Here is a 20,912-nt window from a genome sequence, read left to right on the forward strand (position 1 = left end):
ATATAGAAAGCAAATATTTTTTGAAATATATGGAGGCTGAAATAACAGGAGAAGACAGAGGAGAACAGTAAAGAGAAGGGATCACCTGAGGTGCCAATGCAGTATGATGGAGCACTGTTGGGAGCCACGTTTTTGCATTCAGCCGCACTGCTTTTTTATTGTTTTTCTATGTAAACGTGCTAAGTGGACACGTTTGACCAGTGTGTTTGCATCTTTTGCAGCACCTCACGCATGACACGCAACTCAAAATAAATGTAGTCTAGTTCAACATTCAAAAAAAAAAAATCATACGTCAGAATACTGTTCATAGACTTCAGTTCAGCATTCAACACAATCATCCCTAAACAGCTCATTCACAAACTGGTCCAGCTGGGGCTCAACACTTCGCTGTGCAACTGGCTGTTGGACTTCCTGACTGGAAGACCTCAGGCAGTACGGGTCGGCAGCAACACATCCAGCACCATCACACTGAATACTGGGGCCCCCCAAGGATGTGTGCTGAGCCCCCTCCTCTTCACTCTGCTGACCCACGACTGCACACCGTCACACAACTCCAACCTCCTTATCAAGTTTGCGGATGACACGACTGTAGTGGGTCTCATTAGCAACAGAGATGAGACAAACTACAGGAGCGAGGTGAGCACCATATGCCTTGTGCTTTATATATATATTTTTTACATTTGACCTTATTTGTATATTTGTATAGTTGTATTTTGTATTTAATGTGTATCTATCTGTATTTATGTTCTACTGTAGTGTTATTTGTATGCACCAAGGGTCTGAGAGTAACGCAATTTCAATTCTCTGTGTGTATGTGCTGTACATGTGGAAGAATTGACAATAAAGCAGACTCGAGACTTGAGACTTGAGTATAAAAAACCTTTCTTAAGACATTGCCGTTTTTCATTCCACTGCCCTATACCTCAATTTTTTTTTATGGCAAAGTTCTGTGTGAATGGCTCCTAATGTGTTTTTTATTGGGTGAAGGCAGTACCTGTAACAGGTAGCAACATTACACACCTTCTATACTTCTGTGATTCTTCAAAACTTCATGGACCATTTGTTCTGAAAAGCAGATGAATTGCCAGTCATGAGGAACACATTATGAGAGTTAAAGCTCAATGAAGTCCAATGCTACTCAATTGCACAAAAGTATATTGCAAATATTGTCTGAAAAGGTTTGTATGGCTGAATTAATTGTTCAGAATTGCAAAATAAAAAAACACATGATTTCATATAGGAATTTGACCATTTAGACATCAATTAATCATTTGCATTCACATGTGTCATTTAAAGGGCTAGTTCATTCAAAAATGAAAAGAATTGTCATCATTTACTCACCTCATGTCACTCCAAACCTATAACATTTTATTACCTACTCCTAGACTTTAAATGGATGGACAGAAATCTCTCTGGTTTCATTAAAAATATCTTCATTTTGGTTCTGAAGGTGAGTAAATTTTCATTTTTGGGTGAACTAATCCTTTAACATCACATTTGGTGTGCAGCAGTCACACATGAACATAAATAATAGCACATGTGTGAGCTCTAACCTCTGCTGTAGACGTCCTCAGTGCCAGGTTTGGCCTTACAGAGGCTGAGACGAGCTCTCTTGGCAGAGAGTGGGAACTCCGGAGGGCTGGAGTCCAGCAGCGCTGAGCTCTCTGAGGCCAGGGGAAAAACACAATACTCAGCTGGAAGAGAAACAAGTAGACTTATATTACTCACTGTTACAATCAAACATGCTCACACATGAACTGTAAATAAGGACATTTACATTTCATAGATCAGGCACTTAAGCAACTAATAAAGCAACTGTATTGTGAGAACTACTTCAGCACCTGGCTAATCCCTATAGCATTACAACATAAAATAAATGAGAAAACATGTTATAAATAAATGAGAAAACATGTTAAAAAGTGATACTTTACTGGTCACAGTGACTTTTAAACTCTTATTTTCTAGAAGAAAAAAAAAAGAAAATATATTTTGCATGAAGAAAACAAAGACCACTATGATTTACTGTATTGTGACATTAATTTTATGATGATTAAATGCCCATTTCTGTACTGTAATTTTAAAACGATTTATGTTGCTATATATATATATATATATATATTGTAAATTGATTAAAAAAACTTAACTAATCGCACATTTTTTCTGAAATTAATCGTGATTAATCCCACCTAACATTAAAGTTTTTAAATATACTTTTATATTGCAATCATTTTACATTCAATCTTCAAATTAATGTACAAACAAAATTTTTTAGGGCCGAATTTTAAGTCCAGCCCTATACCCATCACTACACAACAAATAACAGCATGACCGCCGTGCTGGTTACCTTTGCATTGAAGCAATAATGAAAAGTTGAAAACACCTGAAGACTCACCCCGTGTCTACACCAGATGCAACAAAATACAATAGAACTAGAGCCGGGCCGATACCGATATTAGGGAATTAAAAAAAGGCCGATACCGATATATCGGTCGGGCTCTAAATAGAACCCATTATAATCAGTGATGCTGTCTACACTGGATGCGGTGCGGCACAGTACAACAAATCCCCGACAGTAAACTGATGCCTCGTTCTATTTATGACGAATATATATATATATATATATATATATATATATATATATTCAATTATTTATTTTATATTATTAATATTAGTGCAAATTTACCTCATGGCAATGTTGTGTCCAGACAGGTTCATTTAATTACTTTTTTTAACAATTACAGTAATGCAAATTTGTGGGGTAAATGTGATACTGTGAAAATAAAGTCACATTACAAAAAAAATCTTAATAATCTTAAAATAAGCTTCATTTTCTTTGACCAAAATATAATTTCTTATTTTTTTCCTTTTTGATTTTGTGGCAAATTATGAACCTGACATAGAGAAACTATCCAAGAGAAATACAGCCATGAATAAGCAGACAGGCAGCTGTTAGACAAAGCACATCTGTAATCACTGTGGGAAAAAAGCCAGGGATCTATAAAGTTGTAAAGTAATTAGATATGCTATTTCCTCTTTCTGATTCCACTGTAAGACCACACCACCAGAGCCAAGCATTTCTGCTTGCTCATCCGCAGAATCCAGTGATTATTTTCAGTGTCTTGATGCTAAACTGAAACATCTCTAAATAGCCCTAGGTTTTTTAAGTATCGACTATATGTAAACACTTACTCTTGGCACGGTTTTCAAAAAACGAAATAGTTGATAGATAAGTTTCAACCAGAAAGTTTTAGAAAGATACTTAAGGGCCTGACTTGTTTAAATGAGATGAAACACCCCCAAACCTTGCCAACAAATGTCTGCACCAGCTCAGCCTGTGAATACTGCCTCAAGTTAATATCATGTCAATAAGTAATAAAGTATGAAGTTATTTCTGAATGTTTCTGGGAGATATCAGGGCATTTCGAAGAAATTTAGTTCTCAGCTTCTTAGAAATTTGAAGCTGAGAACTAAATTTCTTCGAAATGCCCTGATATCTCCCAGAAACATTCAGAAAATACACATAAATAAATATGTGAGTGTTTAGTTTTTGTTTCTGTGTGTTTGAATGCCAGTTGAATCACAGTTTGAAGCCATTGTGCAGTCCATCTTGAAGTGTTTGTTCTCCTAAAAACTCAAGGTATAGACATTTTAAATATGATGGACCAGCTTGAATGAATCCCAACGGAGGTCTATGATCAGACACACTGAGTTGGTGAGTGTGAGAGTAAGCTGCCAATACCTGACTGAACCCTAATGCCTGAGGCAATAACACAAAGACTTGACAGCCATAGAGTTCCACAGAATTCAGACACCCTTTCTTCACAAGGTTCCACACATTCTGTGCAATTTCCTGTTTGTTTAATAATTATTTTGCTGTTTTATTTATTTTAATCAAATTATCAAATTTATTTGAATCAAATATATATATATATATATATATTACATATCTTTATACAACAGTTCGTTCTGGTTCTCAAATCTGATTGGTTGAGAACCATGAGATATTGTATGGTATCGCTACAGGAATGCCCTTTCACAATTTTGTATCACTCCGCTTGTTCTAGCCGGGACTATGTTTTTTTTAATTATTCACTGAGCTAATCATAGAGTACGTTAGTTAATATAAGAAGAAACATCTAGCTTCGCGGTCTCTCTCTCTCTCATTTGGATGCACGTCTTGCCGCATTGTTTCTCTCTTATAACCTCATTATTTCTCACTAATAACCTAACTGAAGCAGCACATGCCCTTGATACGAATTCTAAAAGTGACTATGTTTAACTGTCAACTTAAGCTTTGAATCCGTGGCGGAAGGAAGTAGTTCCGCACAAAAGAGAGGTTTTTTTGGCACTCCGTTGTTTCTTGTTTAATTACACACATGTTCCGTCGAACTGTTGTATAAATGCAATATCACTCTCGTACCCAAGCGATACCAGCTCTATATCAGCGGCTGTGATTGCCTCCTTTGGCCTAATCATAGCCATGCTGATATAGAGCCGGTATCGCTCTCGTACTCGAGTGATATTGCTCATATATATATATAATTTTACATTTAGATTACCTTTCTAATCATCTAACATACACTTGAAATTAACCTTTAAAAACACTAATATTTTAATAACACTATTAAATGTAATCTTAAAAAAAAAAATAGGCCGCAGTCTTGGAGCTCAACTACAGTGAGACTACAAATGAATTCATAACATTCCCAATTTGATAATTGGAGAAAAACTTGACCAACAAGTTACATTACTTTCCTGTTGCTAACACTTCATATGACTTAACAAGTTGGCAATGCTTGAAATTCTGCCAGCAGAAACCACTTTAATGGTTTAAGTGCGTTTTTATGGGTTTGTCTGTTCATGTGTCATGTTGGTTCACGTTACCCTTTTATTTTGATATTTTGTCTTTTGTTTTGATAGTTTGTGTATTCGGTGACCATAAAAAGAGAATTTGTCTAAATGTCATTGCATTATTAGCAAAATAACAAACCAAGTGGCTTCTAATGCTAGAGCTTTTCTCAGAGCTAATGTCACTTTTCTAATCCATTTTTGCTTTTAACTAACTCATCTCAAGGCACGATATATCGATACTACATTAGTTGCTGGCCAATATTAGAAAAGCGTTAATTTTTGGCAATTATTTATTTTAAATATTTTTGAATTTTTACATTTAGATTTACTTTTGTCTTCAAACGTTCACCCAAAGTTAATCTTTAAAAGCACAAAAATTCAATAATATTGTTAAATGTAATCTTTATCAAATCTCAAAATGAATATGTATTTTCATACTGTACATCCTAATGCTGTGATGCCTAAATTCATGTCTGGTTTTAGTCTTTAGTGTTTTATTATAATTGTATTTATACAAAACAGAACAGAATTTTAATACCGTCCATCTATCAGTTACTGGCCATAACAAAAATGTTTATTGACTAAATTGTTATCAGCCAGAATGGCCTTACTTGTGAATCAAAACTATAGCATATGTTCTTGGGCTATAGGCGGTTAAAATAAATTCTACATGGATCAATATTTTGTAATACAATGCACTGATATTCATGCATTTAAACTGTGCTCACGATAAACACCCTATTGTCATATGCCTTTGACCGTGTTATATTTGACTCCAAGCTGAACCTTTTTACTCAAGTAGTTTTTTACAAAGGATCTGGTGTGAGTTCTAAAAGAGAGTCATATGAAGTGTGCTCACCTGCGTTCTCGCTGGGTTTCAGGCCCTCCTGACCTTTGGGCAGAAAGCCGTTATGAGCCCAGTCGAGCATTGGCTTTATCTGTTCTTCAAGACTGTCTGACTCACATGGAGGAAAAGTATTCTCTGCTCGTATACTAGCCACCTGAGGACACACGGACAGCGGGAGAACAGTATTTTAGAGTAAGTGTAAGAAAACAGAAACCGTCCAGGTAAGTCTCCAGTGCAATAAAATCAACTATGTGTACTGTGTCTAAAATAACATACATTCAGTAAGACTATCCTCTTCGTGGAAATTGAGACAAATTGCAGATATTAATCATGCTGTATAGACTGTGAAGCAAGGGGGGGTACAACAACAGGGAGAGAGTGAGACAGAGAGAAAGAGATAGAGAGGGTGAGAAAGTAAAGCACAGCCAGTCCTGTTGTTCTGGTGCATGTCTGGACTTGGATGCTTTTGTTAAGCTTGTTAGGAGGTACGATTCACAGAGAGATAATTAAGGAACCTCTGGGGAATTCCAGACTTTCCAGATGAGTGTTTGCCCAGTTTCCCGTTTATCTCACACAAAAACACATACACACCTCAGAATGTACAAGTAAAGCCCATGCGCCAAGCTTTCAGAACAGCAGGTGCAAATTTGTATAATTATCCTCTATTAAATGCACTAAAGATGTTGTAAACTGCATTGTTGTGTCTAACTGCCCATAGGCAACAATTGTCTTTAAGTGTTATAAAACAATGAACATAGATTGATCTCTGTTCTCACCTCCAGGGCTTGGAAGATCGCTCTGCGGTAGGAGGCCAGCTTGGTGTAGGATGACTGGTTGAAAAACTTTGGGAAGGCTGTGATGGAGTCGAGTTTGTCAGCAGACACCTGCAAGATACACATGACACCAGGGTCAGAAAGTAACCAGGGTTCAAGGCAAGAATGCTTGAAATTCAAAACATGGCCTTCTAATTAATACATGTTGTTATAAAATTACATATATAATTTTACTTACTCTCTCTATATATTTATGTATATACAGTAAACCCAAAATGTATTTAGACAAATTCAATATTTATCACATTATCAGTTTATTCGCTATAGTTTAGAAAATGGTAATAAAATATGACAAGAACTCAAGAGTTAAACTGTGTCAGAACAAAATCATCTTGATAATGCCATCCTTCTATTAGGTTGAATAGAGGTCAGCTGTTAAATTTAAGTATACAATTAGATAATACCAATTTAGATCAACCAACTACCAAGCAATGCTTAATTTTGTTCAGTCTGTGGTGTAAAAAGTTCGCATTAGCAATTAAAGAAAAAACACTTAAGCAAAACATGATCAGGTCAAAGTGTCTGAATAGTTTTTGGTCCCAAATTTTTATCAATTTTACTGGTAGTCCATTGTATGAACATTTTTTGGGTATAACACGTCACAGTTTACTTAATTTTGCTATCCTCACTTACATAAATGAACTACCTGCACCCACTAGTAAAAATCTGGTGTCTGAATAATTTTTGGTTTGACTGTATGTACAATTTACACACAATATACAACAACAGAAAATATGACTTCATGTTTAATTTAATTTTATATAATAACATTAAGACATTTTGCAGATCATTTTTTAAATTAATTTATTTAAGTAATCAGCTACAGAGGGAAACTGTAAATTTCAGGCACTTTTGTTTCACAATTCATATAACAGCAGAGCTATGGTTCAAACTAGTGATGTCAGAAGTACCTCAGTATCAAATAATAACTTAAACTAGATAAAAAAGTCAAGACAAACAATAGGTTGGCTTGAGAAAGCCTAGCCTGAAAATTTGAAGTAGTTATAAAAGCTTGACGTTTGAAAAAGTTGTAAATTTTAAAATTTAGATTTGCATGTTATTAGCATGTTGCTAGCATGTCGCCAGAATGGTTCTTGATAATGGTGATTATCATGATGTTAGCATGTTGCTATCATGACTAGCATGTTGTTAGTGTGTTTAAGCAAATTGTTAGCATGATTAGTGCATTGTTAACATGTTGCTACATGTCGTTATCATGTTGCTAACATGATTAACATATTGCTAGCATGTTTCTAGCATTATTAACATGTTGCTAACATGTTTCTAACATGATTAACATGCTGTTAGCATGCTGCTACTAAGATTAGCATGATCTAGTGTGTTTTAGCATGATTAGCGTGTTGTTAACATGTTGCTACCAAGTCGTTATTACATTGCTAACATGCTTAACATATTGCTGGCATGTTGTTAATTTGTGCTGGAGAGTACCACACCGCATGAGTGGGCTGCTGCTGATGTAGAATTCATTGTGGTACTCTCCATAATGGCGGAAGATGGTCACTTGGAGAAAAATTGTTGAATAAAGTCATTATTTTTGTTTTCATTTCACACAAAAAGTATTCTCATAGCTTTATAAAATTACGGTTGAACCACTAATGTCACATGGACTTTTAATGATGTCCTTCCTTTCTGAGACTTGAACATGTCAGTTCCATTGCTGTCTATTGGAGGGTCAGAAAGCTCTCGGATTTCTTCAAAATATCTTAATTTGTGTTCCGAAGATGAACAAAGGTCTTACGGGTTTGGAGTGACATGAGGGTAAATAATGATAGAATTTTCATTTTGGGGTGAACTATCCCTTTAACATTAAAAAAAGAAGTATGCCACTCAATAGCATTTATCAAGTACTGCGGTATTCTTCTGACAACGCTTTGTTTTGTTTGTTACCTCTGAGAATTTCCCATCGCCAAACCACTGTAGCCAACGCATGCCGTGGGAGGCCTGCCTCTTCCCTGTTGCTCTCCAGGTCACCACCATCCCTGGCCACCAAGAAAAGCCCTTTATCTTGCCCCAGACTAACTCTCCAATACCAAAGCCTTTATTATCCTGAGGAGCAGAAATGTAATGAGACACAGTTCACCATTATTTCATATTTTCTGTTCACTGAAACCTGTACCAGATTTGAACAGGAAGGAGTCACAAATTTCAGTTAAAAATGGCATATGAGATTTATGTTCCTTACACATAGCTATCTGAAAATATGGCTTCTTCCTTACTAGTTTTATGGTGCTTTTCAGGCCTTTTTGTTCCTTTTCAGCCTGGACATTCTGCTAAATATTTTCTTTTGTGTTCCACAGAGAAAGAAAAATCATACAGGTTTCAACTTGTAGATTTTAATTTACGAGTGAACTATCCCTTTAAATAAGACGGACAATTAACATGATCACTGCACAGATTTCTTTGATCCTGTTACACAAAAAAGGACAATAACATGCTCTGTAGCACTCAGAAAGCTGGACTGAGACACTGAGCTTGTCTGAGCATGACTCTCAATCAATCAGGACCATTTCAACAGCCCTGTTGTTTCCTCACCTGTGCAAGTGTCTGTGAGTATTTATAAGTCTGTGGTCAACAGTGACTTACCCAGACCCTACAACCCACAAAACCCCCTTTCAAGACCTTCACGGTCTCTTTGTCTTGGTCATAAGTGCTCTCTAAATGTGCAGCTGCCTGGTGTATTGACACGCAAAGGAGAGGATACACCGTGAGAACAAAGGCTGTTATCTTTGCATTCAAACAGAATAGTTCTATGAGGTTACTGTTACATGTCAAAGGCAGGTGGACAAATATAGATACTCATGTGTTGTTTGTGCATGAACATAAAAAGGAACGGTCCATGACAGGATAGGTGGATAGGGGTGTGTGTGTGTGTGTGAGATGTCCTGGTACCTTGTACTCAGGTTGGCTGACTGTGTCAGTTGTCGAGATGGATGTGGTGCTGCTCTGTGCGGAGTCTTTAGAGTCCTGTTCCATGAGTTCTAGTGCGGGACCCTCAGGAACACTAGAAACCTACAAACACACACAATTACAAGTCTAAGTAAAGCTAAGCAAAATAAACCACAAAACATAAAACACACACACACACACACACAAAAATCTAAATAGTTACAATGAAAGTCTATGGGGCAAATGTAAACAAAAACCCCAAATAAAACAAAAAATAAAAACACAAAAACATCAAAACAAACCACCCCCAAACATAAACAAAACAAAAATGAAATAAATAGAAATAAATAAAAACATCATAAATCCATAAATAAAAAATAAACAAAACAAACCCCAAAACAAAAGACAAAACACAAAATAAAGCATTACAAAAAACAAAACACATCAAAAAATAAAACAAAAATAAACATAAAGTTACAATGATAGTTACTATAGAAGTCTAGGGGGCAAATGTGTAGCTTCTGCTCTCGCAGATTTCCAATGCAACTATATTTCTGTCAACACATTTTATGTGTGTTTTTACAAACTGTGAAGCAAGTCAAAATAATTTTTTGTGGTAAGAGATGGCATGCCACAGTAATGTCAATACAGCTTAAGTTGAATTTAACTGAAAATAGTTGCACTGTGGAACATGGTAGCTGATTTTAATCGGTCATGCCCTGTTTTGCCAGCAGAACCCTTGACTGGTCTTCCAGGGGTGTTTTTCTGAACTATCACAGTACAATGCATTGTAGAATAAATTAAAACAAACTAGCCATGTAATCTCTGTCAATAAAACCATGCTGGTTCATAGGGTTGTCATTAATAGAACACCAAACGCTTCTACTAATTAATTGGATTGGGATTTAATTAATGTCAGAACTTTAATGTAATTAGCAAACATGGCATCTAAGGACTACTTTATTTCTATTTTAGTCTATTTTATTCTTAGCTGTTTTGCTTTAATTCCAGCTTTTTGATGACCTCTTATGTCACTCCAGGGGCTCCTGAAATATACTGACACACTAGAGTGCATGGAAACTCAGCACTTTCATTCACTTGTCAAACTATGTACTGTAAAAAGACATACTGTAGAATGAAATTCGTATATATTTGGAATATGTAATAAAAGTTATAGCCTGCACTGCATGTTAGCTTGCTTATTTTGCATAAGTGCATAATCTTTAGTCCACGTCATTCTAACGAGAAGCTACTGTATGCTTCTAACCACAAGTCGAGAACTGTAGTTGTACTGTAGATAACTGAACTGTAGTTCCAACCACACAAATTTGTGATGCTGTTTGCAGATGTTCATTGATAATGACTGAACTTGTGATCATAGCTGGCTAACAATGCTTTTGGAAAACACATATCAGATCCCTACCAGCCGGGTCAACCTCCTAAACTAACTATCTAATATTTATATATCTGATGGTTATATACAGTATATACTGTTAGGGCTGGGTGATATGGCAAAAAATGTAAATCTCGATTTTTCAGAACATTTGACCGAAAAAATTTTAACTAGTGAACTAGAAAATGCAACTACAACATGATTCAAGTAACTTGTTCTTTATTAACCTTCTATTTAAAGAAAATTCTATTCCAAGTGCACCACACATGAAATTGTCAACATGATGTAAATGTTAAACAAATCACTTGTTAAATATCTTTGCAAAAAAGATGCATGAACTACAACTACATCTTGTACAAACTTGTCTTACATATAGTATATGTTCAGAAATAATGCGAGGAAAATGCTTAAAAAATCTCAAAAGTCAAGGTTATTCAAATTCAAAATGACTGAATGTACAACACAAGTAGACAATTATTAACTATAAATGTTCTGTAAAAACAATGAAAAGCAGCTTTCAGCCTGTCACCATGATGCAAACATGAAATATCAGGAATACAGTATTCATATATTAGGAATACAGTATACAGTATATACAGTATTCGATTGCGCTGCTTTTCTATTGTTTTTACTATGTAAACATAGGCTTGTTTGACTGTTGCGCTTGCGTCTCTTGCAGTGTCTCATGAAATGGCATTAAAAACACGGCGCTCAAGTTAAAAGTATGTGTTTCCTATTCCACTGCCCGTGTCGCATCTTTGTCAACACAAAAGCACATTCTGTATGAATGGCACCTAGCGATATGAGCGCGTCACATGTGAGCGGTTAATCGTGTGCACCGACATATGAATAGATCGTTCTTTTCTCTTATCATTGGCATTAGTCAAAGTGTTTAATTCTAAGGCTTGGTAATATTTCTATTCAAAATCGTGATTCCTTGATTTCTAAAAAATACAATCGCGGCAAAACATTACATTCAAATTAATCGATAAAATTGGCCAGCCCCATAGGCGCCGATTTATGTTTCTGCCGGTGGGTGCTTTTTTTTCTCGAGAGTATCCGCTGGATCAATTTATTTAGCTTCACTAAATAAAATGATTTAATAAATACCTGTTTACAATAAGCACTTATTCGCGCATACACAGGAAAAAGTTTGAGGGCGCACACTGTCTGAGGGAGCACAGAGCCATGATCACTATATGGGACAATAAACCTGCTGCAAGCAGAGATTCGTGCTGATGCCCTCTCGTATTACAATGCTTGACATTTCCCATTAAAATCACGCCAAAAACAGCCTCAAATGAACTATGAAAACGAGAATAAAGTCATACAAGCTGCAATCCATTGCTTACTGGTTAAAATGAATGGAGACTATATCGTGTTATTCCGTGGGTGCGCGATCATTTCCGTGGGTGCTCGAGGGATCGGGATCGGCGCCTATGCCCAGCCTTATACACTACTGTATATATTTTGTTGTTTTGCAAATTCTCTCCAAACCATAATGTCATACACACTTTGTCTGTCTTTGCTCATCTCATCACAACACAGACAAAACAACTATGGAAAAAAGTCATAACATATTGAAAAGGAGGGGGGAGGGGCTGATTTTCCATACTTGAATTTCCAAGACCACTGTTTTGATTGGCTGGGGTACAGGCAACTTCAGATGTCTGACAAAATAAAGACACAGTGATCGACAGCTTGACTTAAAGCTGTTGAGTAAAGTGCGAGGTGATCTCTGTATGTCTGCCTTGATTTCAGTGTGTCCGACGGAATAAAAAGGCTTTGTGTGTGTATGTGAGTATTACCAGGTTGTTGTGATCCTGTTTGCTATGTCCCCCCTCTCTGTTGCGAGGTTTACTCTGAGCTGTCAGTCCTGCCTGAAAAATAGTCCTTGGACGAGGCCTTTGCCGCAGACCCGCCTCACAACCGGACCCAACGTCAGCCTTTTCCTGAAACCGTAATACTGTGACAGTTAGCTGATGCATATGTAGAGCAAATAATTATTAGTTTGGTTTGATATGCCAATTAATGGTTTGACTTTTTAACTCCGGGAAAGTTTTCAGTCCAATGATCCAGTAAGCGAATGCATTCAAACAAGCCATCCAAAACTGATTGTTTGAATGCATTCGATCCACTGATCCACTGATCGCACATTGTATTTATGCACAGGCACAGACATTTCCGTACATTCACGTTGTTTCCACACACATTCACGATAATGTTTTGATTTGTCATGTTTATGTTGCTGTGTTTAGTTATATGGAATGGATTTGTGTACTATAGATATATGCAGTCAGCAGGCGATTGACGGATATGAAGGGAGGTATTGGCAAAATCTCACCTGTAATAAATTACTATGAAGATTACTTTGACAGTGTGTTATTTTAAATGTTAAAAGTCATTTTAATTAAAATACATTGGACGTTTTAACCCAGTCGGTGCAATTGTCAGACGGTCCCTTGTGTGCGATAACACGTCAATGCTTTCTCCGGTTTAAATTTGAAGCAATAATACACCTAGGCAGTTTTGAACTCCTAATTTAATGTCAATATAAAGTGGTTGCATATTGTTAAAACTAATCGTGGTATTGATATCTTTGTAGGACTGTTGACTCTATAGATCAGTGGTAAGGGAAAGCAATTATAAAGAAAATGCAGCGCGTTGCGTTCTTCTGACCTCATTTGCTTGCCAGTATATAGTTTGCATAATCATCAATAAAGTGTATTCTGAGATCTGAGGTCTTATATCACTGTATTAGTTCACTGAGGCACTTTAAGCGTCGTTGGGGAATCCTGGAGTGTGACGTTTGAGGGGGAACCCCAGTATTACAGCACAGCGTCACACAAGCCATGATACAAGTAAAGGAAACTAAGCAACCAAAAGCAATATATGTCTTCCTCAGATGTAATGTTAGTTCTGTACTAGGGGTCGACCGATTATCGATATTAAGCATTTTTATGATTATCGTATCGATCATTTTCAAAACCGATTCGCCGATAAAATAATTTAATTTTGAAATGTGCTATTTGGCTCTGATGCAGCCTGTCAGAACTCACCACTCTGTGGCCTAAAGCAGTCTCTGCCCACCGCTCATCTGATTTGTTGGGAGTCATGAGTCCGACCAATCAATGCGGAATTCACTCTAACTCCAAAAGCGCTTGCTAACTGGAGCTGCTTCAGTAATCACGCATCAGTTTACTCTCAAAGGTAAGGCAGCAGCAGACGTTGCTTAAGTTGCAATAGATCCCAATCCACTAACGTTACACTGAAGTTGCAAAACACCTCAATATTATCGATGATTTCCGCGATGCGGAAAACGGGGACGGAATCGTGGAATCCAATCATATAAATGGAATTTACTGTATGACTCAGAATATCACGGAATTTGTCAAAGTTTGGATGAATTAATCAAAAGTAGGCCAGTACACTTAAATAGAGTCGCAATATGGACTAGTATCTGTAAATATTAAGCCGCAAAAATACTATTTAAATATGGATCCAGCATGTTCTGCGTGTCTCTGTGTATGTAAATGGCACAGACGAGCGGTTTTGTTTTCTACACACACAAAGTGTGCGACGCTCGCGGTGATTTCAGCTTCTGTCGTATCACTATATGAGGACATAAATACATGAACAACATCTCCAGAACTGCTCTGACTCCTCACTTCATGAGCATTTGACAGTTTCATTGGAGTAAAACTATCTTCATATCATTTACATAGACCTACAGAAACAAGTTCCTCATGGCAACCCGTCATTGTGTTTATTTGATGTATATCTGATTTATCTCATATAGAATGCGTTTGGTTAAGTTAAAAGAGCGCTTCAGTTTACCGGTGATCGTCTTTAGCTCAGCGCACGCAGCTCAAACAGCAGTGCACAACATTAATAACTATGATTGGGAATGTTGTGTATATAACATTCTAATGAGAACATTATTATAATAAAACGTTGTGCATTCTTTGGGTTTAGTTGCTGTGTTTCAGCGCGTTGTTATGGGAAGAGCGCATCCACAACAGGATCACACATTCTGACTATAGCATGCAATAACTGCGTCATTTTGTACATATATAAGTTGTAATATTATGTTTATGTTGTATTAATATTAATCTCAGGATGCATTTCCTTGAGTTAAATAAGCTGCCAGCAAAACGCTTCAGTTTACCGTGTTCATTCAGCTCTTCAGCTTCAGCACGTGCAGCTCAACGGCTGCTATTTAAAACAGTGGTATTAATTTGTTACTTTTTCAAAATCATTGATATATTATTAATAACAACAACCACTTGTATTTTTCTCTTATTATTTTCATCAACAGTATGGTTTAGTAATTAAAATCATTTAATTATTGTCCGTGCAGAGGCTATTCCGTTTTATTGATCTGTGGCGCATTCATTTTGATTCTTTACACGTGTAATGATGTCCAGTGACTTGTTTGCATTATTTATGCATAATTTTATTTATTTGTAAGGCTTTTTTATGACTAAATTTGGTAATGGGAGAGTAAAAATATTTTTAAAACGTACACCGTTCAAACTAGGCTGCTTATGTTGAAGTGTTTGGGATGTGGCTTTTAATGATGAGACCTTTTTTGTAATCAGGCTCTCAAAAAGTATATAACAATTTGGATATAGATTTATCGGCCAACATATCGGTTATCGGCTTTCAAAAATAAAGAATAATCGGTTATCGGTATCGGCCAAAATTTTCATATCGGTGCATCCCTAAATATATGTCTTCCTCAGATGCAATGTTAGTTCTGTACATCTGCGTTGGGTAAAATAGCATCATAATCTCCTTTGTGGTAGAGAAAGCTGCTTACATGTAGGCTACGGGAAACAGCAAAGATGTTGAATTAAACATACACACAATCAGCTTTTCCTCATGTTTATACTGGTCCCGATAATCAAAACTTCTACTTAGCGCTAGGGATGCGCCAATCCGATATTCATATCGGGTATCGGCTCCGATAGTGCCATTTTTCTCGGATCGGGTATCGGTCAGAGAGGGCCGATCCAAATCCGAGATTTTTTTTCCCCCCCGATTGTGCGAATTATTCTGTTTTACTTTTGAAGCCATACGATAGCTTAATGTGAGCTACATATGAATATTTAAGTCCTTACATTAAAGTTCACACAAACTCTTTTCCCCGCTGTGGCTGTCAATCATTCGTTCAGCCTTTAAACTCTGGTCGCGTTCGGTTACAGCAGTCAGCTCGGTAAAGCTCTCTCCAAGATCATTCTGTGTTTCCATTATACTTGATTTGTAAATACATGTCTATGATTTTGCAAAACTGAGTATATGATTAGCACAGATATATTTTCACTCACAGAACACTCTGACTGAGCGCTTCAGAGTTTCACTTGGATGATGTGACGGCAGCCACAGAACAACGGCGCCAGTGCGCTCACCACACACCAGCTACAGGTGGAGAGGAGAGAGAGTCATAGAGCCAATCAAGTGGTTGGGGATTATTTGGAGGCCATGATTGACAAAGGCCAGGGGGCAATTTGGCCAGGACACCAGGGTTACACCCCTACTCTTTACGAGAAGTGCCATAGGATTTTTTTTAATGACCACAGAGAGTCAGGACCTCGGTTTAACGTCTCATTCGAAAGACAATATAATAAAAGAAAATAAATATACATAGGCCTATATTTTTTCATAATTGTTTTTTTTTCTCTAATAATGAAGTAGTCTGTATCTAGTAGATTGTGAAAGAATGATTATCAGTTCCACACACAGAGATATATAAATTCTACATTTATTTAAATGAGGGAAAAAAACTTCACTGGTATCGGATCGGTCAATACCGAACCCTAGGTATCGGAATCGGTGGCGAAAAAGGCGGATCGGAGCATCCCTACTTAGCGCTTGCTCCATTTCTGCAAATCTGTTTTTGTGAATGAATGACTTGATCCACCTGTTGCTTTGGTCTTCATCAACAGCTGCTTGCGCCACCTGCTGGTGAGTGACTGACAGCAGCTGGAGATCATGCATCGGTGCTCTACTGCTATTCCTGCAGCTCCCGGATGTGCAATGCCGAATTTTCTGCTGAATTTTAACCACTGAATTTGTGGAAGCGAATTTGGAAAGTGAAATAAAATGGACCGAAATTCGAATATTATATATCGTATTTTTAAACAGATTGAATATTTTGGAAGTGAATTCGAATTATTGAATTTTTAATTATGAAAATGTGTGTGAAATATTTTGAATTGAAATATTCACATCTTAAATAGACAACTATGTTAAATTTCAGGACCTAAAAATGCAAGCCCTGGAAATGCAAGGGATTAAAATGCAAGCACTGTTAATGCAATGCATTATTTTTTCAGTTAGTGCTATTCAACGTGCTTTTTTGTTTCAAAGACATATGGCATTATTTTTCTTCCATACAAAACAACTTTATTCTCAAAATTTAATGAGTTTAATCTCAACATTTTATTTTGACATATAACAAGTTTAATCTCTTATTATAATATTATAATTATAATGACTTTAATCTTGAGATGGTTTTATTTTTTTTTATAGCTTGGCCCTAATCCTCTTCCGTAAACATGAACTACCTAATGTTACTTTGTTAATGTTACTGAATAAATGTTATAATGTTATAAATAAATATTCATGTTAGATCATAGAGCATTAATGTTAAAAGATACAAGTTTTGATCTTAAAAATGTATTAAAAGCACAATATGTTGCCGCTAGAGGTCGCATTTTCAAAACAATAACAAAGGCAAAGCTTGATGAAACACTGAAGGAGGATGTTCACGGATGAGGTGATGAATAAATTTTTTTCATTAAATTAATTTATTCAAACCGCTAATAAATTATACAGAGAAAGCGAGCAAATAACATTTACATTGTCAAAGAACATTATGACTAACTTCAGTATAGCGTGAGTTTAAGCGCTCTCAAAAACTCCCCTTATAATCAGTAAAGCTGTCTATACATGGTTTTACGAATGAATCTCTTACTTACATCATACGTACATCTGCACTTTGTTGTTTAAGATGAGAGAATTCACGTGAGAGCTGAATTCAGTCAGCGAGTGCGTGCACCAAAAAAAAAAACTAATCTGAACGTCTCTGATTGGTCATTCCATTTATAAGCTCAAAAGATTCATGTGTGATTGGTTATAATGTGCATCACTGTAAAAACGCGTAAAAAGAATCATCAGAATCAGAATCAGAATCAGAAGAGCTTTATTACCAAGTATGTTTACACACACAAGGAATTTGACTTGACGACAGGAGCTTCCAGTGTAGAAGAAAGTACAAACATAGTGCAGACATACATGATAGTGCAGACATACATAGGAATAACACAGTAGGGATGTAATATAAAACTAATATAATAAGAAAAAAAGAAAAATTGAATAATGTACTATATACAGAAATAGAAGTATAGGAAAAAATGTAATTGTTTAGATAAATGTACACAATCATGGCGCAACATTGAGCAGATCTCAGTTTAATGCTGCAGTCAACACTTCTTAATTTCATTTTCATTTTATTCGCAACAGCCATAATGGATTTAGTTTAACTGTACAGCAGCATTTGTGTCTGTCTGTTGCCATAGTTTCTACAAGCGGAAACTGAGGATAGTGCAGATATTATGTCACTGATAGGCGACAATGACCAGGGACGAGCCATTATTTAAAATATTAATTTCTCAGGATTTACAAATCCTTGGGAACTTTTGGGATAACGTAAGTACACAACTGCATGAAATATATCACACTGTGTAAGACGTTTTTGGATATTTTATGATGAAAAACGTACATATTGTGCCTTTAATGTTAAAATTAGCTAAGATTAATAAAAGCAGTAGAAGTATATTAATTCATGTTAACTAATGTTAACTGTTATATTATATTATATTATGGCTGAAATTAACTGAAAATTGTTATTTATTATGATTAATTTCTTTCTAAATTTACATGTTGTTTGCTGCACATTTACACTTTTATAGACAGGAATTGTCAAGTAATGAGCTCGACTTAACTTTCTCAATATTTCACAAATTAATTCCATATATTTAATAATTTTACCTAAAAAAGGTAAAAGCAACCTGTTATGCACATTTCAGCACCTGTTCAGTCTGTAAACTGTATAAATGCCCATAATCTGACTCATATCCTCTACATTTTGCTTTTTTTCTCTTTGCACTGGATGCACAAGTTTTATCAATACAGAGTAAAACCGCAGACAAGTTTAAACACTACAGAACAGACATAAAATAGTAAATTCTGCTTATCATGATTTATTTTATTTTATCATATTTATTTTTGTAAGGAGTAGGGATGTTATCGATGGAGTAATCGATGCTTGATTAATTGTTGATAAGAGATGCAATCGATTAAAGCTATCGATGGTCGATTAAGCCGTTTAATTTTGGGCTGCGTGTGGCTCATGCGCAAAACACGTGCGAGCGTCTATGAGTGACGGTGACGGAATATAAATGCAGCATCATTCATTCATAATGTACAAATTAAGCTTTTGATGTGATTTAAACTTTAAAAGTACATTAAAATAGAAACAACACAAAGTTCTTCAACATGGAAAGCAATAGAAATATAGTAATTAAGTCATTTCCCCAGATAATTCTTTCATATAGGGCTCTGTGCTTTGCAGGGCTGTGGGACACAGGACAGATAGGCTATTCATTCCTACAACTTGTTAATTCGTTCCTACGACTTATTAATTTGTGGCCACTGTCCATGTTTCATTAATTTTGTTCCTTAAATAACCCATGATTTAACTAAAATGAGGGAACAAATTAATAAATCAGACAAATTCTTAATTCATGGCCATGAAATCTTTCATTTCCCTTAGATGCGAAAACAGTGATAAAAAGTGAATGACAATAAAAGAAACCTGCGAAATTAGAGAGTTAGATGGTGAGGATTTAGTAAAAGAAACAATGCCTAAATATTATTGAATTTGTGGTAATTCGTGACCAACCGCCAAACCAGAACAAAGCCACGTGAATGTAGGCTATATGGGCTCGAACGGCATCCAAAAGCATGGTCGCGATGTAACATTTTCCAGCTAACCAATTATTCCTCTAATAAACAAAGCTTTTATACCACACTTGTCATAATCAGAGTTTATAATTTGTAAATAAATAATTACTGGATTCAAAACAGCAATTAAAAGGCGCTGTGACCGACACTGACGGAGCATTCAATGCGGTCACTAAACGGTGATGCCATAACTAAGATGATCGTTCACAAGTTTCTGCATGGACCTAACTAGCCTAGGGCACAGGTTTTCAAGCCCTGGGACAAAATGGGATGCTTTAAGGAAAATGTATAGCCTATGTAAGCATTAGGCCTAAATAAAAATAACAATTTGTTTTCATAAAAAAATTTTTTATGTTTCAGCTGTTCGATCGCGCCGGCACCTCACACGCACACACCCCACATATTCTAGCAATTCAAACTTTCACCGCAGTCTGTTCATTATCAAAATAAAATACAGTCAACCAAACATATAAAAGGTTACACTGGTCAGTTTAAATAGACCGTTGTATGCTGTTATGCCAAGGACTTTTTTGCTCATGTGAAGAGGATGATCTTTTCCGTCGATATGCGAATGCGTGTAAAGTACAAGCCTAGTTTACATTATAAATAATAGTTTAACATTCAAATACATTACGAATATGGAAACATTTGGATTTGTGCCGAATGAGACGTGAGCAATAAGCTCCAAATACATCCAGCCAAACCCGCGCTCGCTCCGTTCTCGTACCTGCATGCACTGTCACGATTTAATGCACTGTAAATGCCATATTTTTAAAAACAAATAGGCCTACCGCAACGCAAAAATTCAAAATCTGACATTTTCCAGAACAGGATCCAGCAGGATCAAATTAAGTACTGGTCATAATACTCACATAAAATTTGATGCGAGCAACAGTGTGTTTTGCTGCAGCAGCGCCGATGGAAGCGGTTCACTGACTGCGCAGCACGCGCCACTTGGGATCATTTTATTGTAAATGCCATAATGTCAGTTGAAAACATTGCAATTGTGTTTTAAAATACAACAATACAACAAACGAAACCATTTAAAGAG

The 20,912-nt window shown here is 36.2% G+C and overlaps 1 protein-coding gene across 2 annotated transcripts in view; it reads right to left on the reverse strand.

The window, feature by feature from the left end:
* Positions 1 to 20,912, reverse strand: part of LOC107603157 (DNA (cytosine-5)-methyltransferase 3B-like) — a 41,540-nt gene that overhangs the window by 14,422 nt on the left and 6,206 nt on the right. Inside the window, exons 3-9 of one of the 2 annotated variants that reach the window (XM_016295871.1) lie at positions 12,640 to 12,783; positions 9,442 to 9,561; positions 8,440 to 8,598; positions 6,475 to 6,582; positions 5,711 to 5,852; positions 1,554 to 1,694; positions 1,021 to 1,065 (exon numbers count right to left, since the gene is read on the reverse strand). In XM_016295871.1, coding sequence (XP_016151357.1) covers positions 1,021 to 1,065; positions 1,554 to 1,694; positions 5,711 to 5,852; positions 6,475 to 6,582; positions 8,440 to 8,598; positions 9,442 to 9,561; positions 12,640 to 12,783 — 859 coding nt within the window. The remainder of the gene's footprint in view (positions 1 to 1,020; positions 1,066 to 1,553; positions 1,695 to 5,710; positions 5,853 to 6,474; positions 6,583 to 8,439; positions 8,599 to 9,441; positions 9,562 to 12,639; positions 12,784 to 20,912) is intronic. The other variant, XM_016295872.1, reaches the window with a different exon arrangement.

Source organism: Sinocyclocheilus grahami, unplaced genomic scaffold (genome assembly GCF_001515645.1).
Source record: "Sinocyclocheilus grahami isolate Dianchi unplaced genomic scaffold, SAMN03320097.WGS_v1.1 scaffold341.1, whole genome shotgun sequence".
Classification (NCBI taxonomy): domain Eukaryota; kingdom Metazoa; phylum Chordata; class Actinopteri; order Cypriniformes; family Cyprinidae; genus Sinocyclocheilus; species Sinocyclocheilus grahami.